This window comes from Typha angustifolia, chromosome 10 (assembly GCF_048772165.1).
Source record: "Typha angustifolia cultivar Huaian chromosome 10, ASM4877216v1, whole genome shotgun sequence".
Classification (NCBI taxonomy): Eukaryota; Viridiplantae; Streptophyta; class Magnoliopsida; order Poales; family Typhaceae; genus Typha; species Typha angustifolia.
In genome coordinates, this window is record NC_133248.1 from 1,785,592 (window position 1) to 1,809,689 (window position 24,098).

A 24,098-nucleotide genomic window follows, 5' to 3' on the forward strand; every position below is an offset into this window, starting at 1 on the left:
GTAGTTGTTGGGACCCTAGTTGTAGTGAGAATAATTGGCAGGTTGCTTGGTTAGGTATATAGTAATCATAGCTGGATAAATATAATGACTTAATGATAGCTTCTTACCTTAATCAAGGTGGAATCATCAGGGGTGCAGTCAAAGCCATCATGTGCCACATTAGCCATGCAGTTGATGAGCTATTATTGTCATAGCCAATGCCACTTGGTGACAAGATTTCTCTTTGCAATGACTTTTATGCCCTTGTGGCTAACTACATGAAATCATATTTACTTTTGTACTTGCAAAAATTTGGAGAATAATCATCATTCATTATTCTATAATTTGATAGGCATCATTAAGATGATAGTTTAAATCTGTTGGTTTGAGCATATTCTTCATAATTTAGTATTTATCCTCTTTCTCCATGTGGAGTGTTGCTGAATTGGAGCAAGTTGAAGTGCATATGTGTGTCAATGAGTATTATTCCATGCAGGAGAAGGCCTCTTCTTTCAAGAAGATTAATGAAAAATGACAATATAATCATTTAATACTTATTTCTGGTTGCCAAATTCTCTATTTGTATAGAACTTATCATCAAGGAAACCACCATCATCTACTTTTAATCTTCCTTCCCTTCAGTTTTCTACTGGCATAAGTTTACCAGCTACAAACTAACTACCAGATCATCCACTCTTATCTCTATGTATATGCATCCATAAGTCTAGTCCAGTGGTTGGTAGTTGGTGCCTCTCACAAACACAAGGAACAGCAAATAATATTCTCTGACTATTGCAACAAAATAAACAGCAACAAATGTGGCTTATTTGCAGGGGGTACACAGACATATAAAAGATGCAGATCTAACTGTGCAAAGAACAATTCCAAGACAATCAAATGGTTGGCCATCAGTTTGTAAAGACACAGATCAACAGCAATGTGAACTTGGGAGAGCATTCCAGACAATAGATAAAATTGTTCTTTTGCAACAATGAGAGATACCCAATAGATAACAATATTTCCATGTTAAATAATTTATCTACACTAAAATATAACACTCGCAATATAAGTTGTTTACAATATCAGTACAATGACAGGAATATTGTTCGATGACTTTGATGTAGGCACTTGAGAAGTTGAGATGAGAGATAGATGAGTATAATAACTGTACTGCTTAGGCATCTTCTTTTATCTCTTCCTGACTCCCTGGTGATTAAAGCCTTCATTGGTATTGCAGCATGATGCAGCCATTGCAGTTCCAGTAATCGACATCATGTGAGTGTGTACGCTCTCATATACAACAAAATTTAATTAACAAATCAAAAAAGAAAAGATTAATTCGCAGGCATTACTACAGCAGATGAGGATGAATTTCTCAAAGTATTTAAAGAAGCCTGAGATGTGTAGTATCATTCAGTCTCTTTATACGCCAGCCTGCTCTTACCGAGTGCTGCAGCACCGTGACGGATGAATCATCTATACAGACCTTACTACATATTGTTGGACTACAGTTTAATAGACTGGCAAGAAGGCATTTGATTGGAATTGAATGAGTGAAGACCCCAACACGGTTGATGTGGAGGAACTCACGATTAAGCTCTTTTGCAAAGGTTTCATCCTTGACCTCTTTGCTACCAGTCGACACAACGTGAAGCCTGCTCTTACCAAACTTTTTTCTCGTAATATCTTGTCGGCTTGACTCATGGGGACCATCTATGTCCTGAAGCAGATTGGTTGAGCTGTGATATGAGAAAGTCTTGGCCTCATTCTGCTGCATCAACGGATCTCTTGGTTTCATCTTTTTAGGCAGCCCTAGGACTGTTCTGTTCATGAATTCAATCATCCGAAACTCCACCTGTCTCAGTGATTCGCCTGAAGGTGCTGAAAAATCTGGCTGGGTTCTACCGATCAACCTTACTGTTTCTGGGTTGTAGGCTTCCACTTGAGGCAAGCCCTCCCACTTGCCCTGACACATCTCAATCAGAGCATCACATATTTGTATTTGCTCCTCCAGAAAATTGAGCTCCTGCACAGTAGAATAATGTAATGGTTGCGGTAACTTGACTAAACGAAATTACTATAAATTCATATTGGACAGATTGTTGTTGCTAAGAAGAAAGTAGATGATATTGACAGATAAACACTAAGCAGAGATGACCTTACAAAGTTCTGAGGGCAATGAACAGAATGTTATGTTGAAAATCAAGCTCTTGAATATGTAAATAAAGCTTTAATTAGTGTGGTGCTTCTAATAAACAGTTTATCTTGACATACTCAGTGCCAAGTAATATATCACTTACGTGAGTTTGGTCCGATAGAAATTAGAATCGCCAACTGGTGACTATTCTGCTTAGTTCTATGAAATTCTAAGAACAAAAGAATCAAAGTTGCAACTGTACCTCATCATCATTTCCTTACCATGGACTACAAAAGTAAATTATCTATTTGACTGGATTAATCATGATGTACAAAATGTTACAAAAGGATAGGTTTATCCTCATATAAATCTCTTTTCTCACGCAAAACAAGTTGGATCAAGTAGGGCCTAAAGATATAAACCACATAATGGACAGCAGTAAATTTTTATATCAGAATAACTATCTTTCATAATTCATAGAAACCAAGAGAATAATTTAACACCCAACAGTAGCAAGATCAAATTATGAAACTAAGTTCTGGTTCCAACTTAATACCTACATGCAAAATATTTCATGGAAACCAATAATTAGGATGCTTAGCGTGATCAAGACATACTGTCAATTTACATTTAAGTTCTTAATTCTAACTAACTATGTTGTTATGAAACTTTCCCATGGAAAACTAATGGATTAGGATTTTATAATGCAATTAAGCTCCATGACGCCATGATCAACTCTACAAAAGATCAAAACTTTATCGATTACCCGGCAAACCAACCCCGCGGTGGTCCTCGCGGGAGCCAACGGCGAAGAGTAGACGGCGCCAAACCCCAAGCCCATCGATCCGAGGAACACGGCCAAAGCCCTCACCTGGCGCTCCCCGACCACGGTAAGCCCAGCCTCGATTCCGACCGTGCACTCGCCGTGGCTGACGAGGAAGACCTCGGCGGTCGCGTCCGGCGGCGGCGGCGGCCGGAGGAGGAAGTTGCAGGGGTCGAAGACCTTGACGGCAGGGCCGAGGAGGGGAGGGGAAGCGAAAGAGGAGGAGGAGGAGGAGAGCTGGGGGGAGAGAGGGGTGGCGGAGGTGAAGGGGTGGAGAAGGGTCTCGGGCTCTTGGTAAAGGGAAATTGGATCAGGGTTTTTATCTTCGTTATCGTCGTCGTCGTCGTCGTCCTCCTCCTCCTCCTCCTCCTCTTCGTCGTCACCGTCGCCATCATAGTGGTCTCGTCGGGATTCGGAGGAGGCGGCGGAGCCCATGGGAGGGGAGCGGCGGCGGAGGAAGGTGGTGGGGGCATCGTGGAAGCGAAGAGAAGAAGAAGAAGAGATTGGAATGCAGAAGTGCGGAGGATGACCTCTCAGTACAGCTGGCTTTGAGGTTTGACTTCTGTACTCATAAGTTGACTTTTACGGTTGTTTACTTTTTACCTCGTGGGAGTATCTATCTATTTTTTCTTTTTAAATTAAAAGATAAGGCAATCTGAGAACATTTTCTAAATTGTTTAACATATTAAACTAAATGGCTAAATAAATTAATATTTTATATTAAAACTTTTTAAATAAAACATTAAACTTATCAGTATTTTAGTCAAAATATATAACCCTAATTAGTATATTATTTCTCTGTACCCCCAAAATAAACCTAAGTTATTAAGTTCTGGGGATAGAACTATTTCAATAACAAGTTAACAAGGAGGCCTAGTTTGGTGAAAATATTTCATATTACGAAATTAGACGAGCAGCAGTAAAATTGTAATATATAAACATTAGATTGTTAATTGTATAATATTATCCATCAATACTAACAAAAAGAAATGCTACAATCTATTCTCCTACTTACACTAGAATTCCTCAATCAAAATAATTTAATTTTAAATTTTGGTTCCGACCTCAACTATTTAAATTCTCTCTACGTCCCGTACATTTTTTTCAATTAATACTATCAATTTTCGATCTAATTTTAAATATGCAATGAAACCAGCCAAGTAAAAAGAAAATTTTATTTTTTATTAAATTAGGTCATGAGTCAACTCCAACTTTACATAATTATTATTGAGGAATTACTTAATAGTCGGTGATGGCTTAGTTCAATGACTTACTATGTTGATACTCGGTGGTACGGTTGACTTGAAGGAATAGTTCGGTAGCGGAATGGCTTGGAGTAATGTCTCAACAGCGTTTAGTTTGGAATAATAGTTCGATGACGCACACGAGTTGAAGTTTAAACTATACAATTTATTATATTAACTAAAGTTTGATGAAGTTTTAGTGTCTTTGTATTCACATAGATATATATCTAACTTAGAAGGAACAATAAAAAAAAATGGTCAGGTTTCCATCACGAAGGTACTGATGACAAGGCCACCCATGTGCATGTAATGCTCACCATTCATCCATGCTACGAAAGAAAAAAAGAAGAAGAAGAAGAAGCTTTGGCTAACAGGTGGTGGTTGTCATGCCTCATCACTTGCATTGGTTGGGACATCAATATTTGATGCACATCACATGACCACTTGACCAGTACCATAAGAGAAGGACCATCTTGAGCCATGCCATGCCATGCCATCATCAACTACCTCTTTGTTTCCACTTCTAGACAACCATTGGCATTGATGTAGCCATCTGTTTGAACTCTTTCTACAGTGAGGACCAGAGAATCTATAAATCATGCATGCAAACATCCAAAAAATTTAAGTAAACTACTTGTGTGTGTGTGTGAATTTTGCCTTCTTATTCCTGGTTAAGATCACACTTTAACCATAGTTGTTTGAAATTAAGAAGCAAAAGTATCCCCCATGATTATAATATCTATCTTAATTAGTGGCAAAGGTGCATTTTGTTTTGGGGTTATATATATATATGACAAGATTGATTAGTTTCTTTTTTATTTCTTTTTTTTTTAGTTTGAGTGTTTGCCTTTCTTATTAATGGCTCATGCAATTCTTTTGCCTAAAATTATTTTACCCCCCTATATTTTAAAAAGTCTCAAATCAGTCTATGCACTTACGACTAAAGTAAAACCGTCAATTTTTTAATTAAATTTAATGGAGCACGTACAAATAACCAAAATATCCTCATCATATTTATTAGGCAAAATAAATAAATTTTTTATCTAATTTTTTAACTTATATTTATTTGTTTCTAGATGAGATATAATTATTAAACTTTGTAAAAACTCATATTTAATAAAACTTACAGATCTAAAAAGTAAGAGAATATAAGTATTCTTTGAAGAGGTAAAAAGTATTTTTATCCATAAAATAATTAAAAATTGAGATAATTAATCACGCCATTTAATTTTTGAAAATTTTTAAGCATGCTGTGTTATTTTGGATAAAAAAAACTATCGATCTTACTTTACTCGTAAGTATTAGAACTAATTTAAGACTTTTTAAAGTACGTAATTTTAGGCATAAATACATAGTTATAAAATACATTTAACCCTTATTCTTTTAAAAAATTTATAGGTATAACAAATTAATAAGTTTCTCCAATTATGGATTTTCCTCATTAAACAACATTCGAATATGTAAAAAAAATCTTCAAAACTGCATCTATTTTATTTCATGCATCGAGATGCGATGAGAATTTTACTGTTCCATAAACAACCCTAGCACTTGTCATGACGCATCCATCTTCTTCCCTTGTTGCTTGCTGCCGAAAAATTCCACAAAAAATATAATAGTAGTTAGCAGGGAGTATACTTTTCAAGGTGGGCAACAAGACCCACAAGGGGAAAGAATACAATGGAAGGTGACTGTGGGCATCCTCTTTGCAAAAGTGACAAGAAAGGAATCCATATATGTCGATAGATTTCAAGGGGAAGAAAGAAGCCATTCTTCAGTACATTCAGATCCAATGAAGTTCTTGTTTCAGTGCCCTTGCTGTTCATGCTTCTGCTTCATGAAGGCCAGGAAGAGCAAGCCACAGGCACAAGAGAAGGAAGAGAAGGGAGACTGAAAACTGGAACTGAAATCAAATCCACACTGGGAGCCACTGTAGTTGTCTTTTATTTCTCTTCTCGAAGTTATATGTTCAATTGATCTCAGTTCTTTCCTATAAGATGTAAGATGTACGTTGTTGACTTGTGATGCATTCTTAATATGTAATGACTACTTGTTAGTATAGTTTCCTTGTTATCAATGTGCTCATCTCCTTCATTTGTTGATCAACTGATAGGAAAAGTAGAATTTAAATTCTAGTGCTCGTAGCCACAGCGTGATCTTAAAGCGAGAAATACAGTAACTCAAATAAGTGTTTATTTTATCTTATTAGGTTTCTTTCTCTTTCTGAAGCTTTCTAGTGTTGGGCTCAGACAATGTTTATTAGAGAAAGTGAAAATTTATTTCATTCAGAAGGCCAATTATGACAATTCAAATCACAAATCAGTTATTATATTATGCATTTATAGGATCAAATTAGCAAAAAAAAGTATGTTATTTTAATTCTGAAGATAAAATTATCATTAGCCAACTTAGTGTTTTATAATTGATTGAAGTAGGTCATATAATTGTTTTATAATTCACATTATGTAATATAGCTTATATTTACAAATATATAGAGCTATCTGAGCAATATAATCAAAATATAATAATTTGGAGGAAAAAAAAGAAGGGCCAAGATATGCCACTGATGGGTCTTTCCTTTCAGATTAATATTTACTAAACTTCTCTCTTGTTGATTAAGAGTATGAAGAACAAGCGGTAGCTACGGTTATGGATGAACTAAAAAATAGAATAAGAAGTCTAATGACAATATTGTTGTCAGTATGAACATAATTAATATATCATTGTAAATGACCTAAGTCCGAGTGAGTCAGTTTTAGCTCAGGCTTGGCTAAAAATTAATTTTAAACCTAAATTAACGGCTTAAGCTTAGCTTAACTTAATTCAAGCGTGACAAATTTTTACCTCTGCATCCCAATGGATCTCAGAAGGACAGACTATAAAAAAAACTTTAACCGGAATATGTTTTGCTATGATACAAAGTTACTTGAAATTGAGTTAATTAAAGCATTCATAAGTTTCAAAAGCACTAATTTGGTGCTTATCCTTACCCTCTTTTATCATAGTTTTTTTTTAAAATTTTTATTTTATCATTTATAAGCTCGAAGGCTAAATATGGGTTGAACAAAGGGCTAACCCTTCCTAGATACAAAGGCATTTTAAGCCCCAACGAACTTTTAGCTGTCTAGTCTAAGGTTCAAACCATATGAGTCGTCGAACAATTGCTTCGAATTAAACGCGCGTTGCGTTGCCAAGCTATTCTTCTAAGCTAATTGTACTGCCAAGCCATCAACTAAATCGAACCAAATCACCAAACCATCGACCACCAAATAATTTCCTATCATAGTTCAATAAAAAACAGCCAAAGAGGGTAAGATTAGGTTAGCCAAATTTTTATTGGATTAGTTTCGGGTCGAGTTGGAGTAATGAAAACTTCACCAAAACTAAAGATATTTACATTTAGACCCTGTATTTCTTTTAAATTAAAATTTTCCATTGTTACATGAATTAACCAAATTAGAGAAGCCGAGCCGCTCGTAAACCCTACTAAATGGACAATAATTTGAACAAATATATAAAAAATAAGGGAGGTTTCCACAATAAAACTAAAAGGTAGGTTGTGATTTGCACAAAAGTCACCTTAAAACCTCGTTCCAAGCTTTACCGGTTACTCTGGAGTCTGGACTCTTCTTAGTTCGCTCTGTCTTCTCTAAATGGAGGACGGCACGAAGAAGGGTACCGTCACCTCCCTCGATGCCCTCTTCGCCCCCGAGGAAGTCGAAAAGGCGGCGCGCCGCGTAGAGGAAGCCATCGCTAATCGCCGCAACGAGCTCGGCCGCCTCCGTGACTTCGTCTCCGACAACGCCGCCCTCATTTCCCTCGTCCAGAAACTTCCTGACGAGCTCTCCCACGAAATCATGGCAATCTCCCCTTCTATTTTCAATTCGATCGATTTTTTTATCGTTAGCTTCCTCAAAGTTGTGATCTTTTTGCTGTTTCGGTTCTTGGGTAGGTTCCATTTGGCGGCGCCGCGTTCTTCCCTGGCCGTTTGATTCACACAAACGAGTTCTTGGTATTAGGATTCTATCTTTTATGCTATATTGGTAATGTCCCAGTGTTTGTTTTCCTGGGATTTTGCGAGTTATACTGTGGATTTAGGTGTTATTAGGAGAGGGGTACTATGCGGAGAGAACGGCGAAGCAGACGGTTGATATCTTGCAGAGGAGGGGGAAGGCTTTGGAGGTTCAGATGGCGGCGGTGAAGGCGACAGTGTTGGATATGGAGGCGGAGGCTAGATTCTTTGGTTCTACAGCTGCTGAAGCTGCTGTAAGTTTTCGTGGATTTCATGAATTTATTTATTATGTGAGTAATTTCTGGACTAGGTTGTGCTTATTGGATGTGGAAAAGTATTAGCTTTTGTGTGTCCCTGCGTAGGATTTGATTTACTAGTGGATATTCTTGACATGTAATCGGCACTAAAGAAATAATAGTTGTTACACAGTTAGCTGCAGTAAACACAAGAGTATTGACATGAAAAAGAAAATCAAGAGAGAATAGGATATGTTGATAAATGGACCTCTAGGTGCACGAGACTCTGGCCAATGTGGATTCTTAGGATGGCAAGATATGTGCTACCGGTCCTCCGTTAGTAGTTAGGGTGGCTGTGTCCATGTCTCCAATCAATTATCACTAAGGTGTGAGGAGGCAAATGTTACCGTTGCTTAGTGATGATGCCGTTAGGTTTATGCAAAATAACAAATTGTTTGTTCTTCTCATATTATTAGGGTAATAAAGTACCAAATAGGAAAACTCATTATCTACAATTTAACTTCGAAATGGTTGACTGTTACTGATAACTGGATAAAATGCTGCCAGATAGACAAAATAAACCTGACAATCCACCACCATGTTTCAAGGGGAAAAAACATTCAGCTTATGTATACCTAGATACCATATTTTTTCAGTTGATTCTCCTAGTATGGTTGCTAGATTTTTGTTTGGGATCAAGGCTTTGTTGTTGTAGCTGCTGTTATGTTTGCTTTTGTAGACTATATTAAGATTGCATCTGAAATGATGGTGCCTCTTGACTGAGTAATAGTATTACTATTTATCTCAATATGATGAATGTACAGCAGTATAAATTGATATATCATATTAGTGATGATATAGACAATTAATTGTGAGGATAAGGTGGATGACATATGCAAAGAATCTTGTTTTGTGTGTTGGTCAATGTAACTGTGAAGATTGTTTTGAGAAGCAAATTGTCTATACATTCGCAAGAGCTTGTCATGGGATATGCATTTGGTTTTTTGGTATAAATTTGCTGAGAACAGAATTTTGAGTCTTCCAGACTATAAAGTCTTCTGTGATGAATAAACTTGAGTTAAGCTTTTTTGGATTGTCAAGTTCATACCCTTGTATGACATGCTGCTTCCAATTTGTGGACTTGCAGTTGGTATGTGATATTGGACCAACATTAAAACAAATAATTATCATCCCTTCCTTTCCTTCTGTCTGTAGTTTCCTAAGAGGCCTTCTTTTCCACTTGCAATAGTGGTTCTTTTGCAATTGTAACAAGTTGCCCAGTGGCATAATTTAATCTGGTCAATGTATTGCTAAAGCAGAAGAAGCATACTTAAAAGATGATTTCCATTCCAATTGATATGAAAGTTAAAAGGTAAAAGATATCTTCTATAAAGGCTATCTTAGCTATGGAGGATTTAGAGAATTGAGTATATGAGACTATGAGTATATCTTCTTGTTGAAGGAAGAAGATTTGGAGAACCAGCGGAGAGGGGTTTACTAAACATTTGACTAAAATTGGAATAAAAATTCTGCACAAATTATGGTGTTCTGTAATCATTTGAGTCTTTCTCTCATTTGCTAAATTTTTGGATCTTCATGTTACTAAATGGTGTAGAAGGGGATATTTCAAATTCAAAGTACTAATCCCTACTTAATCTAGTGTAGCATACTTGATTATCATTTTCTTGATTTTGGATGATCTTTTGTTGTATTGCAAAATATATATTAATATATATGTTTTGGCATTTACCTCTTAACATTAGCCTTTAGTCAAACAATTCTTCATTTCTTTGTATTCTATAACCCAAGAAATAAAAAATATAGAGGCCTGGAACTTGGCTCTGGGCTTCGCTTTTACGACTATCTGTGATGGCCTCTTCTCAAGCTCTTTTTGTTAATATTACATTATTACCTTCATTTTTTAATGTTGTTTATACTTAATTTGCCTAAGCTTAGACTAAGCAACCTTTGCCTTTTCTCTTTGAACACCAATTAGAAGTCATCCCTTTGTCATGGATTTGATGTGAGTTATGTGACTGTTTCTACAAATGCATGATAATGGCATCTAAAAATGCAAAATTATTAAACCATGTGGAATATGAAAGATATTTTGGTGATTTTCTAAAGTCTGCTAGTAAACCTATGTGCTGATGGATAAGAAATAATCAAATAGTCGATCCCAAATAATTTTGACTCGAGGATTCTGCAAGTCTGCTAAGGCCTAAGAATAATCATTTCATAATCTTAGTCACTGTCCAACTCTTTCATCAAATAATTACCCCAGTGGTTGATCTTCATTGCAAATTTCATCACAACTATCAATTATCTTAGTTTGTCCTCTTAAACAGGAGGGTCTTGTAGAAATAAGGGAGGAGTATGTCGAACAAACTCAAGAAGGGGTTCTTGAAAAAGGTACTTTTTGTAAGATTCAATGTCTCTTTGCTTCCTTGCACACTGCTTATTTTGCACAAAGATTCCAAAAAGTGGACAAAGATTATGCAGCATGAAAAGGGCTTATGATGCTGAGAATTGTAGGCACCATGAAGTCAAGGCAGGAGTTATTTGGATATGTTAAAATATCTTCAGAGCTAGGAGAAAAGGATGACTTCATTTGATTCATGTACTTGGTTCATATATACTTGCATCATTTAGTTGCTAGATCTTCTATATTTCAGCTCTCTGTGCTTCAGGCTCTCAGAGCTCTTCTAAGGCAGACAAGTTGGATAATCGTGATGAAGATGATGAACATGCACGAATTATGGCAAGGCTAGATGAACTCGAAAAGGAAGAGCTTGAAGCTGGAAGTGCTTCAGGTGATGATGAAGATGAGGACGTTGTGGCCAAAAATGAAGATGAAGATGCCGCGGCCAGCAATGGAAACAAGGATGCTGTGACCAATGATGAAGATGAGCATGATAAGACTAGTGTGTATCTCTCCACATCTATGGATTATGTTAATCGTCATGCTTTAGGCAGCAATGTAGATGATAGGGCAAGTGATGAACGTGAGGGTGGAAATTCTGGTTTTGGCTTCTCCACATCTAGGGATGGCATCGATGATCATGTGCGGGGAATTGAAAAGGTACCCACAAATTTATCTGACAACTATAATGAGGTTTTATCTTTTTCATCATACCACTATGATATGTTAACTTGATTTATTGTGTGGTTACATCGAAAAATTCAGACAACAGACTCAATGCAGAAGTTAGGAGTTCAGGAAATGTCAGATCCAACTGCTGTGGAACCACTAGATGCGAATTCCAAACAGAACTTTCTTAATCAGGGATCTGTAAGTAATTCATAAGTTTTGATAGCTTTGTGTTTTTACTGTTGCATCAGGTAATGTGCTATTAAACTTGCGTTTTCTCTTTACATAAATATTTTACATATAATTTCTGGGTGCAGGTTGTGGATTCTAAAGTTCAGGTTTCTGCCAAAGGTTAGTGATGAATTGGCAACCAACTATGCAGTTTGCAGCTTTTTAATACTATATTATATTATATATAAGGCCAACTTGGTAAATACAGCACCTAATTGATTTTTTTAAAGATTGCTTTTACTATTTTGAATCTTTGATGTTGATTATGATTCATTTGTTATTAACATTCTTAATTCACAAATTTGTCATACCATATTTACTAGTCTTTGGGCTGTTATACTGTGTTTTTACCTATGTCGGATGTAATGCCTATAGATTTCTTCCATAAAGTGGTTTGTGAATGGAACTGCTTTTGGTATCAGGAAATATTGGATTTTGTTATCATAATATATGGTTGTTAAAGTTGACTTCTGTTCACAAATGTTCAATTTCCTAATGCTGCAATGCCCTTTCATTTCTCAACTTTGAGGCCATCTGATAGTTTTGTTGCCTTCCGCTTTTGGGATATCATTACATTGTGATAATTACAATGTTAAATTTTACATACTACAAATAGTACACTCGTACAATTAGAGGATCAAATCATAATGCATGAGTCTAAGCTCCATGTACCGTTGTCTTAAATCCAGCTTCTCAACATATCTATATGTTAAATTGAGTAGTCATGTTGGCTCTAGATTTTTCATGCTGAAAATGATCTTTGTCATTTTCCTTTTTTCAGCTGTTTCCTTTAGAGGCGACAATGAGAAGTCTGTACAAAGTTCTTCTGTATTGCCACTAAATCCAAAAGATTCTGCTCCAGAACTGCAGGTATCTCTTTATGCCATCTTGATGGTTTTACCTACTGTTATTCTGATCTCTTAGGAGAGTCTGTTGCATGCATTTGTTTGCCAACATGCACTGTGTTAGTGCTTTGTGAAGTTGTGCTTTCACCATGACCTCCATATTGTTACTTGCTATGGATGATCTTATGTTGCTGCAGTACTAAGAAATATTTTAATAATCTAACTTGAGGACTCTTATGCCCATCGAGTTGAAGACATGGCAGTGACTATTTGAGACATTTTGCAGTACTCTTCTGAGGATAGTGCAAGGCAAACATCAATGATAAACCCCAGTGGTCGAAAGGTATGTTGCTTTTAAGATTTGCTTTACCAATGAATTGTACTTAGATCTCATCATGGTTTTTCTGATCGCTATTTCCAGGACTTCATTGGTTCCATAGTTGAGCACACCCATGGTCTCCTTCCAATTCAGTCTCCAAAGAGTGCCACTCCGAATCAGGTATACTGACATTATTCGCTTGAGGTACAGCACTTAAATGAATGATAGATAGAATTGTGTCAAAACTGATTCCAAGTGGTGATCCCTCTCATGTTCATTGTGTGACTCTTGTGCTTGTGAATCTTTTATCATTTACTACTTCATATCTCATGTGCAACATCAAATCATTGCCATTATGTCGTCTGCTTTCACTAATGAATAAACGCACTTTGCAGCCTTCAAGTTCAAATCCCTCAAGACCAGTCTCCAGGTTTAAGATGATGCAGAAGGGAAGGCGCTGATACCAAACAATGCTTGCAAGAGTGATCAACAGTTGGTGCCAAGTAAGAATTAGATTTTGACTAAATGCCTTTCTTTATTTCCTTCTGGATATGCCAAAAGCATCTTCTATCATTCCTGTTTCCAGTCTGAACTGCAAGTTGCAAAGAGAGTCACAGTTATAGTCATCCTGCTGATCTCTGCCCCTCTGTCTTCCTTTATCATGCTGTTGAATGAACGCGAACGAAATTTTTTGATGTGTGCGGTTGCTGCGATCAAGTGAAACCAGTTTGAGAAGAGTGACATTATCGAATTCCGATGATTATGCAAGTAATTACTATGCATCGGAAAGTTTTGCCGCATCAAGATTTGATTCTAAGCAGGAAATGTTGTAAATTAGCTGATGGTCTACCTCACGATTTGAGTTCTTGTACTTATTATCTCTTCTCTCTAATCTTTCATTGTGTTCCATATAGAGAGCAAGTTTTGGAATATTAGACTTTTATCTAACATCATCGATTCTAAATTAATTTATACAGATGCATTTGTGAAATATTTCTTTGATACAAATGAAAGAAAATCAAGAGCAGATTTCTTAGGAAAGAAAGGAATCCAGTTTTGAAACTATAAAGCAAATCTCCAAAATAAACCCTGAAAATGTGACGATTACTCTCTCCTCGCGGGTTACTACTAGTCAACTTTTCCATAACAAAAGTAAAACGAGAGTAAGAGTATTCCTTTATATTTTATAATTAAATTACTAAGATTTAGATGGTTAGCTAATTTTGAGGGGTCTTCATGTAAACAAATAACGCCAAAACTATTGCTATGAGAGAATCTCCCATCTTGCAGTGGAGTCTTGACTCGTTGCTGCTGGTCAATACTTTGAAATATTGCCCCTTTATCTATTGTAACTCTTTATCAGGACGTTATTATTTTTCCCTCTCCTTCTCCTCCCGTATCTTTCCAGAAGCCAATCGTCACGCATATTGGACCGACAAACTTGGCTGTATACTTGAGAAGAATCTTGTTCTCATAGATTAATTCTTATAATTTAGTGTATATACATAGAAAATATTTTAATATAGTTAATTTAACTCAGATGTTAAGTTTAGTTTAACTAATAGATTTAGCAGTAGGACATAAATAATAAAAATATATAGGGTAAACTATAATTATTTTAAAAGAATCCTTTCTTTTCCGGTTTTCGTGTCAAATATTTCTTTCAATAGATCCAGGAGAAGTTGGAGTTTGTCGTGGCGCCTATCTCTGTTGACCTTTGACGTGCGGAATATTGTTGCGGTCGACAGTTGACCGGCCCAATAAATTGTTGGTCAACAAAACGAGTGCCGTTGCTTGCTTGATCTCTCCGCCTTGTGTTTATATGAATCCTTTTCCAAGTTTGCATGAGATTTGTTGTGGACTAAATCACCCCAATTTCCTGGAAGAAGGTTAGAAGGAAAAGACCAAGTCCAAAGTAAATTTGCTCTCATCTTCTACCCAATCTTCCAGAAAAAGACCAAACTCCTAACCTTGATAACAAGCACGGTTAGTTCCCCATTTCAAACCGCCTACTCCTGACCAATTCCTTTGGAGCTCTCCCGTTCCTCGCCATGGCCTCTCCTCCCCAGTCCGAGACCTCGACTCTCCACACCCTCCTACTCCGAAACCATATCTCTCCCCCTCCTCTCGCCGGATCTCCGGCGGAGCCGCGGAGGAGGATCGAGATGTTCTCGCGGGAGTTCTACGCCGCCTGCGCCGTCGGGGGAGCTCTCAGCTGCTGCCTCACCCACACGGCCATCACTCCGCTCGATGTCGTCAAGTGCAACATGCAGGTGAAAGAAGCAAGACAATTTTCATTTCGAACCCTATATTTGAACGATATTCAATACTGAGGCCAAAAGTAGAGTTTGTTTTATGAATAGTGAAAACGTAAGATGTGCGAACCGTAATTTCGCTAAAAGACAGGGTCCGAAATGAACTTTCTTCGCTATATGTTCAGTAGTAGATTTCTTCTTCTCTTCTAATGTTTTTAGTTTCTCATTTTCTTCTTTGCATGTATACCTCTCAAAATTTCTTTATTTTCTCGTAGACCCTTCTTAATTTGGTATTTGCTCATATATCCCTCAAGACCCATGTTATTTAAATGAATACTCCTCAACTGACATCCATGCAGGAAGGAAGGGTTTGAAGGCGTATATATGCAAATATCTATATAAGAGGGGTATAAATGCAAGTATGCAACATGAGTTCCAGTTACAAAATAGAGTCTTACTGAATTACCATTATATTTAATTTTAACATAATATTCCTAATTTGTAATTACTAAAATTAATTAAAAAATAAAAAAAGATATTCTTTGTTGTACTATGTATTTGGTATAATATTATATAGCTTTTAAACCATAAAAATGATTTATACAAGGGAAATATATATATATATATATATATATATATATTTCAAATATAATTTATGTTATAATTATAATTAATCAGATTTAACTAACTTAATGAATATTATAATATTTTGAAAGATTTCGGTGACAAATTACGTAAAAATCCAAAAGAGAAAACTTAAATTTTACTATGTTTGCATAGTTTTGAAGTGTTCATTGATCTTGGCATTTGCTGCTTGCTCCTTTCAGATCGATCCAGCGAAGTACAAGAGCGTCGTGTCCGGATTCAGCGTCTTGAGGAAGGAGCAAGGTTTCAGAGGCTTCTTCAGGGGCTGGGCGCCGACTCTGCTTGGTTACGGTGCTCAAGGTGCTTGCAAGTATGGCTTCTACGAGTTCTTTAAGAAGTATTACGCAGACATCGCCGGCCCGGAGTACGCCGCCAAGTATAAGACCCTGATATATCTCGCCGGCTCCGCTTCCTCTGAAGTGATCGCCGACGTCGCCCTGTGTCCTATGGAGGCTGTGAAGGTGAGGGTCCAGACACAGCCAGGATTCGCCAGAGGATTGAGTGATGGGCTCCCGAAAATTCTTCGATCCGAAGGCGTCAAGGGGTATGAACTTCGTAGTGATCGAGTATACATCCTGTTTCGTTTTCTTGTCTACTAACTTTGCTGTCTTGAACAATCTCAGGCTGTACAAAGGATTAGGTCCACTCTGGGGTCGCCAGATTCCATGTAAGCAGTTGTATTCCTTGCATTTGATCTTCTTTTATTTAAGGAAAGTAGATAATAAGTACCGACATGCATTTGAACACTTGCTCATGAAGTTTTCAGAGGTTCAATCTCATATATGTGCAGGAACACTTCACAAATATCTAACTTACATATTCTTTCTTCATCCCCTGTTTAATTCCAGCTGAACAATGATAAATATGACTGAAGCTTGTGTTGTTTCATTCATCCATCTGAGTCGTGGCCAAAATGTTGCTAGGCTTGGTTTAGGATTCTGCCAATTGTTTCCTAGTCAAAGTACCAGTTACTTAGCTTTCTTTTGTGTATTCTTGCAGATACTATGATGAAATTTGCCTCTTTCGAGAACATTGTGGAGCTGATGTACAAGAATGTCATCTCTACTCCGAAGGACCAGTGCAGCAAACCCTTTCAGCTAGGAGTGAGCTTTGTTGGTGGCTATGCCGCTGGAATACTCTGCGCCATCATTTCTCATCCAGCTGACAACCTTGTCTCACTCCTCAACAACGCAAAGGGGACGACTGTCAGCGATGTAAATTAATCATACAATCACTTCCATGCCTTTTTCTTCTTAAAACCATCTAATATAGATTACATAAACTTGTTAACGTAGAAAAGTTAATTATCTTCGATCTTTAATTGTTTTGCTTTCTTTTAGGCTGTCAAGAAGCTTGGATTATGGGGTCTTTTTACGCGCGGTCTGCCCCTCAGAATTGTTATGATTGGTTCTCTTACTGGAGTTCAATGGAGTATCTATGATTCCTTCAAAGTATTCGTTGGATTGTATGTTTCCTGAACCCAATGTAGTTTTTTTTAGTTCTTCTTCTTAATCTCTGACTGTACTTGAAAGTATAACTCTTTACATCTCATTACTTTCAGACCAACAACTGGAGGAGTGGCTCCTGATGCTGCTGCTTCTGCACCAGCTGAGCTTGCCAAGTTGAGCAACTTGGGCTAGTTGTTTAGTTGATGGCAAGCAGTTTGATTTGCTCTAATTTCATTCTGCTTACCAATGAAAAGAGAGGCAAAAATGGTAACTGCAAAGATTAGCTTCATGCTCATAGCTGCAATCAATAGATTGAGGAACAGGAGAATACTAATTATTTCAACCTTTTTGCCGTTCCAGAAACTGCGACTTGTATTTGTAGGAGTTTGTCTATGTCGAAATCTTTCAAGTAAATTGGGAAAGGTAGTAAAAATTTTCAGTTCTATTTTGCACAAGCAGAGACACTGTCAGAACTTATTTTTCACAGCATTAAATTTTAGTACAAATTGTGGGATTATTAGTGCCAATTTCACGTTCATGGATGAATCGTACTTCCACTGGAGTTCACCATCTTAAACTGTGGTCCAACCTTTGTCCCATTCCTCCATTAAAACTCCAGTTGGTTTGCCCTAGTCCAAGCGGATCGTGACAAAAAAGAGATCCGATAAGCAGCAGGAGACACTGGCACAGTGAAACCTAGCCATTGCCAGTACCAACGTGTGTCTCGCCAATTCTAGCCGGACTGGATTTGGGTCCACTTCTTCTTTCATCCAATTGGGTACCGTCTAATTTAATGCACAAAAGGGGTTGTACTAAAAAGTTTCAATTGGAGTTGAATTTGCTGTGCATAATTGATGCTGCGATTTGAGATGAAGAGTACCCATATTAATATGAGGTACTTTAATCATTCGAGCACATTTCTATTAGCAGCAAAGTTTGATTTTTTTTTTAATGTTATGTTGATAATTTAACTAGGTTAGAAATTCAGTGTGGGCAAACCCTGATGCACTGTCTAATACACAGTAATGTATTGGCCGTATATAATCGACGGTTCTGATACCGTTTGAAATCGAATGTGAGATTATAGCGAAGGCGATTAGAACCGTCGAATAAATATGATTAATGCATTGATATGCTCCGACTGACCCACACAAGTTGATCGGGATTGAATCAGATTCAATGATTAGTTGGGATAAGTTAAATGTAACCTTAATGGGTATGCATATCTATTGATATTTGTGTGTTATCCCTAATAACTTTGTATGTTGGACTCAAATGATAGGCTTAAATGCCATTTCTTGGACTACAAAAATGCTATATTCCCTTCTCGCATTTATAATGCAGTTGCCCTACCAAAGTTTGTACTTAATAACACCTTCGAATTTTTACTGCATCTTGTTGTCTATCATCTGTAGATGTGTAGAATATAGCAGTAACATGCAAGGGAGCTTGCTAAGGAATAGAATAATATACACAATTACTTTAGTATATATCTAACATCTTAAATTTTTGAATCAATTCATTATCTAACACATCAACTAAAAAACAAAATACCAACAAAAGTACAACGATATACTCATGAAACCCCCATGCATTAGCAGGATCATGGCATGTACTGCAACACCCTTTTATTCATATTAATGTCCTTGTCCCCTTCTTCCTACCCTATCTTTTTGTGTATCATATATATACATTATTCAAGAGAGTGGCAAAAGCTAGCATATAGGATGAACTTTATGACATCTCCAATTGGACCAATCAGTTGAGGACATAATCATATAAGGGCCATTAAAGCCTTACACCAACTGCATTTACTGTTATGTGAGAGAGTGAACACCTCTCCATTAAACTATTTTGGCCATTTTTGCTTGTCAAAAGCCTAGTTGTAGGCTTCTACAATGACTTGAGATGCAGCGAGTTCCATAGGCAGGTTTTTCCTAACACTGCCAACCACTGCAAAGTTATACAATAACAGACAAAAGAGTAGAGAGAGAGAGAGAGAGAGAGAGAGAGTTGACAAGACCAGTCAAAGGTTCAGAGCTCTCTCATATAGCCTTCACCTCCTCCCCTCTTCTACTATCTCATGCAGTCTTTTGCAATATTTCTAATGCCTCCAAAGGTGGCATCTTTCTCTTGCCAAGAAGACACAACCAAGTTGGAGAGATGAGCAATGACTTACCTCCTCTAAATTCCTCTCTTGCAGAACTACTTCTGAATCCGTAACAAAGCCACAAGCTTCCATGGATAAGAAGAGGAAGAAAATAGATTGCATTGTTAAATCCAAGGTATCCAATGAGAGTTTCAATCACTGTAAGCCTACAAACATGACTCTTGATTTCACAATGCATTTGTTTTGTTAACTAGATGCAAGGGAGAAGAAGCAAGAAGGAAGAGAAGCCTAAGAAGGCCAAAGTAGAGGAGGAGGAGGAAGAGAGAGAGACTAAGCCATTTGAGGAGCCTCCAAAAGATTATATCCATGTGAGAGCTAGGAGAGGTCAGGCAACAGACAGCCATAGCTTAGCAGAGAGGGTACTCTCACCTCACCTATCTAATTCTTTCATTAGAATAATAACAATAAAAAGTTGGTAGTTTTAAATTATAATTCTTAGTCTTAAGCTTCTTCTCCTGCATGTATTTCAGGTGAGAAGAGAAAAAATAAGCCAGAGGATGAAGATATTGCAAGGTCTTGTCCCTGGTTGTGACAAGGTAATTAAACTTGTTACTTAATTGTTGTTATAGCTTCTGACACAATTATAATACTTAGTTTAATAATTATCTGAATGTTAGATTACAGGAAAGGCTCTCATGTTAGATGAGATCATCAACTATGTCCAGTCTCTGCAGAACCAAGTTGAGGTAATTGAAGTCTAAAAATAGTAAACTTAATGCCTTGATAGAAGCAATAGAGTTTTTATCAACTGAATAATATGTGATCAGTGGCTTCTGTTGGTCTTCTATGTGCAGTTTCTATCTATGAAGCTTGCTTCCATGAGTTGCTCATGGCATGGCTTTGGCTTGGATTTTGATGGCCTTATGGATCAACCACAGCTAGCAAACAGACTCAAGGTAATGTTCCCTTTTGTAGCTTTTTGTGTGTGTGTGTGTGTGTGTGTGTGTAAATTGCCACCTACATTTAGTCTTATTGCTCTCATAGTTCAAAAGATATATTTTCAGTATCTTCTACCTTATTATCCATGTTAAATCTTTGGGTCAATTGGTTGTCAAATATTGATTCCTTTAACTATGAAAAACCTTGGAAAATTTTCTTATGTTAGTTACCTGTTATATTTTTTCCATTAAAAAAATAACCACATGACCAATATTTGGTTCTCTCATGACTATTTTGCCCTTATTGTAGAGAAAAGAAAACATAATTAAAATTTAAAGTAAAATAGTCATTTGACATTTTCTATTAACATCATCAGTTTAAAGAGTCAATGTGCAATTATCCCCCCAAAAAACAGTTGTTTATTGATATTCCCTCAAGAATCTGAGCAGTTTTGTGGATGTTTGCAGTCCTGTGGCCATAAATTTCAGCAAATGGTGAGCATCTCACAGGAACCACCAACAGTGCCCTGTTTACTACCCCAAGCTAGTCTCTTCCAGCCCATAGCTTTTGAAGGAGAACTTATTAAGAACTACCTCAATAACAGTTCATCATCATCACCATCATCATCTTTCTCATTGCAGTGCCAAGGGGTCACATCCTACTCTCAGGTGGTACAATTCTTCTGAAATTAAAAAAAAAATATACTAAATCTTATGCCATCCAGCAGTTTTGCCATTGATCACCTGACATTTTTCTCCATTGCAAACTCCTTTTCAGGGCAGTGAGAGTTTGCTGATCCAAGTGGGTGATCAAAGACAAGGCCTCCTCAATCAAGTGCTGTTCAATAACAAGTGCTCTTTCCAGTAGAGAGAGAAAGAAAAAGGACCTCATTGACTTGAGGTAAGAGCAAAATAGTTAAAAAAATTTAAATAATACCATGTCTTTGAGCTATTCATAATCCAACACCTCACTATATATTTTTTTTTGAAAAACTACCCTTAGCCTTTAAGAGTGTGGTTTATTTAACTCTATGATTAAAATTATAAAATATCCCTGACAGATTATCTGAGAAAAATGTTCTCAGATAAGTCTAATTTTTTTTAATAAGAAAAGTAAAATGATATGACCTCAAACAAAGGGCATAAAAAGAATCAAGATGCATCCATATCAGCATCTTGAAGAAGTTTGAGCTTTAGGGAATGATATTTTAGATGTGAAATAAAGGAAAAAAAATTAGTGTTTGTTTAACTTAACTCAGAAGGGAGGGATAGATTTTAAGTATCTCAAATACGAGAAGAAAATAAGATAATTATATTTAAACCTTCTAAGTAATTAATTTTTACGAAGAATCTTTAGAACTTTTGAAAATATCTTAAACACTCCATCCGTTAGGTTTTTATTACCTTTGTCATTCATAAATTATTATGTACAAATCACATGAGTAATTATATGATATGTTTACTCTTATAATTTAGAGAAAAGAAAATAAAGAAACTTCATTGCAATTATAATTAGAGACTCTTTTCATATTTTTCAGGCATCAGAAGGTATATGTGTCATAATTTTTTTTCAGAAATAGATATAATCCCTTTTAATTCCCTTTTTAAAGGTCCAAAGCCATCAAATTCACACTCACTGTTTCCAGATGTTTTAAATGCATCTCAACAGAATGTTTCAGTCTGGCATCCCCTGTATCCATATGCAGCCATAATTGTAGAAGAAGCCCAGCTTTCAATACATGCAGAGGAGGAGGAGATCAACTGGAGAAGACAAAAGAACAAACACTACACCTCCAAATTGATCCTTGCTAATGGTGTTGGGCTTTCAAAGATGATGAGTTAATTTAAAGAATTATGACTATTTTTCTTTTAGTAATTTTATGGCTAACACTCCATCTTTTAAGTTAAAAGTTAGTTGTAAACAGACTCCTCCTCCTGCCTATAATTTTCATATGATGCTCTACTGTTATTTTAGTTGATTATCCTTAATTCTAGATCATGATTTATTTAACTCTCTATATAAAAAGTTATGAAAAATACCCTTGAGATAATCTCTAACCTAATATTATACAGACCAAATTCACTCAGAAAAATATACTCAAACCTCAATTACAGAATATTTAATACAAATCACTAAAAATTTAAGGTGCTATTTAAAATCTTCCTCCTTATTTTTAATAATAATTATATTTAGACCACTAAACAGTAGCTTATTTTTATATAGACCTTCTTATTCCCTAACAGTGTTTACAGAAAAATAGATCAAAAGCCATATTACCCTTAACTTTTCTCTTATTCTTTTATCTAAAATAAGGATAAAATAATCCAATAGAAGGCTAAAATAGAATAGCTAACAGAAACAGCATTTGGAAGGTCTTAAGAAGTTTAAGGTCTTAAGGGGTTAATGTATTATAAAAAATAAATAAAATGGTTAGCAAAAATGAGCCATAATTTGTGGAATCTAAGTGTAATTATCTTATTTTTTAAAATCTTAGTAAGTGAGGTGAGGAAGAGCTATCTGGGAGACTGAGATGACAAGTACTGAGTTTTTTCCTTACCAATCCATTATTCTTCTCTTAACTTAATATTATTTTACTCTAACTTTCAAACTATTTACTAAACTACTATAGTTTATACCAAATAAGCAGTCAATATATATTTCCTTAGTAAATTATTTTTTATAGAAAACAGTTTATAAAGTCACACTCTCAATGAGTGGTGACAGTTTCTTCGAGGCAATAAAAACACTAATAGTATTTAATTTTTACATGATAATAAGTAAATAGTTTAAATTTTATAGTAAAAGTAATAACTTTTTTCCCCTCCTGGGGACATTAAATTGGTCAAAGACTCTGACAAGTCATGAGAGAAGCTTCTATTTACTGTTCACTTATAAAAGTTTCTGTCAAGATTCTGTACAGCATTTATAAAGTTATATTGATAGAATAATCTCCTACTTGGTTACATCTTGGTTCAAGTACTATAATTATCCCGAATTTATCCGGTTTTCACAGCACCCACTAAATTATTTTTCATCATATGTCCCTCTAAACTTTTGAAAGATTTCAATTAGTGTGTTGTTATAATTCCATCTAATATTACTATTCCATTAGTGTATTGTTAGAAAAATTAGATAAGTCAACTTATATGGTGGTTATATTAGACGTAATTAATCTTGAAATGATTTAGATGCTCTCATAATCCTTATATAACTTTTAATTAAAATAGAATAAAAAGATATATATATATATATATATATATATATATATATATTGATGTAATTTAATTTTTCTTATTATCATCTGCAATTGTCGCTCCATTTCTTCTCCTTCACCGTCACCGATTTCTCCCTCGGACGTTAGCAATGTTGAGATCGCTATCATCGGCTTGCAATAGCTTGGCACTAGTTGGTCCAGGACCCTAAGTTGATCTCCTATCTTCTCATTCTCTTCCTTCCCTTACCTCACCATCGACGGTATCGACAACTATACACGGATCTTGAGCAACAATGCCACAAATTCATCTGTTGATCTTGAGGAGGAGCTTCGGCCTATAATAGTCTAGAAGGGTGAGGACGGCCACGACTGAGGAGGGTGAGGGCAACAACCCATTAGGGCTCATTATTCGACAACATGAAGGACAGAGACAAGTATCACCTTGAAGGCTCCTTTGATGCGGGCTCGCCGCACTCCAATCGATCTGGTGACAATGTTGGCTGTGAGCCATGGGGTGATAAGGGAGAAACCATAGATGTTGCGACAGGCAATACAGCTTGTGATTGCGTCGCT

The 24,098-nt window shown here is 36.3% G+C and overlaps 4 protein-coding genes across 10 annotated transcripts; 3 read left to right on the forward strand and 1 right to left on the reverse strand.

Annotated features, from left to right (window-relative positions):
- Positions 1 to 907: 907 nt before the first annotated feature.
- LOC140769210 (uncharacterized) lies at positions 908 to 3,474 on the reverse strand. The gene is made up of 2 exons (XM_073109841.1): positions 2,883 to 3,474; positions 908 to 2,005 (listed from the first exon to the last, which is right to left on the reverse strand). Exons 1-2 carry the CDS (start codon positions 3,372 to 3,374, stop codon positions 1,364 to 1,366), a joined length of 1,134 nt encoding a protein of 377 aa, XP_072965942.1. The 5' UTR covers positions 3,375 to 3,474; the 3' UTR covers positions 908 to 1,363.
- A 4,310-nt stretch (positions 3,475 to 7,784) lies between these two features.
- On the forward strand, positions 7,785 to 13,822 carry LOC140769158 (uncharacterized). 4 transcript variants are annotated; one of them, XM_073109754.1, is made up of 12 exons: positions 7,785 to 8,040; positions 8,133 to 8,192; positions 8,279 to 8,446; positions 10,777 to 10,840; positions 11,104 to 11,510; positions 11,616 to 11,720; positions 11,837 to 11,870; positions 12,532 to 12,620; positions 12,882 to 12,938; positions 13,017 to 13,094; positions 13,310 to 13,417; positions 13,501 to 13,822. In XM_073109754.1, the coding sequence occupies exons 1-11, from the start codon at positions 7,834 to 7,836 to the stop codon at positions 13,373 to 13,375; spliced, it is 1,335 nt and encodes a 444-aa protein (XP_072965855.1). In that variant the 5' UTR covers positions 7,785 to 7,833; the 3' UTR covers positions 13,376 to 13,417; positions 13,501 to 13,822. The 4 variants fall into 4 exon arrangements, with proteins under 4 accessions (XP_072965855.1, XP_072965856.1, XP_072965857.1 ...); XM_073109755.1 differs by having other exon boundaries at positions 13,633 to 13,822; XM_073109756.1 differs by having other exon boundaries at positions 13,642 to 13,822.
- A 948-nt stretch (positions 13,823 to 14,770) lies between these two features.
- LOC140769223 (mitochondrial phosphate carrier protein 3, mitochondrial-like) lies at positions 14,771 to 17,701 on the forward strand. The gene is made up of 6 exons (XM_073109859.1): positions 14,771 to 15,187; positions 15,997 to 16,358; positions 16,438 to 16,481; positions 16,814 to 17,028; positions 17,155 to 17,279; positions 17,376 to 17,701. Exons 1-6 carry the CDS (start codon positions 14,966 to 14,968, stop codon positions 17,452 to 17,454), a joined length of 1,047 nt encoding a protein of 348 aa, XP_072965960.1. The 5' UTR covers positions 14,771 to 14,965; the 3' UTR covers positions 17,455 to 17,701.
- A 400-nt stretch (positions 17,702 to 18,101) lies between these two features.
- Positions 18,102 to 22,304, forward strand: LOC140769224 (basic helix-loop-helix protein 80). Of its 4 annotated transcripts, none has more exons than XM_073109862.1 (9): positions 18,102 to 18,157; positions 19,466 to 19,547; positions 19,627 to 19,791; positions 19,903 to 19,968; positions 20,050 to 20,118; positions 20,227 to 20,328; positions 20,779 to 20,979; positions 21,089 to 21,211; positions 21,921 to 22,304. In XM_073109862.1, the coding sequence occupies exons 1-8, from the start codon at positions 18,117 to 18,119 to the stop codon at positions 21,176 to 21,178; spliced, it is 816 nt and encodes a 271-aa protein (XP_072965963.1). In that variant the 5' UTR covers positions 18,102 to 18,116; the 3' UTR covers positions 21,179 to 21,211; positions 21,921 to 22,304. The 4 variants fall into 4 exon arrangements, with proteins under 4 accessions (XP_072965963.1, XP_072965962.1, XP_072965961.1 ...); XM_073109861.1 differs by having other exon boundaries at positions 21,957 to 22,304; XM_073109860.1 differs by having other exon boundaries at positions 21,980 to 22,304.
- Positions 22,305 to 24,098: the final 1,794 nt, after the last annotated feature.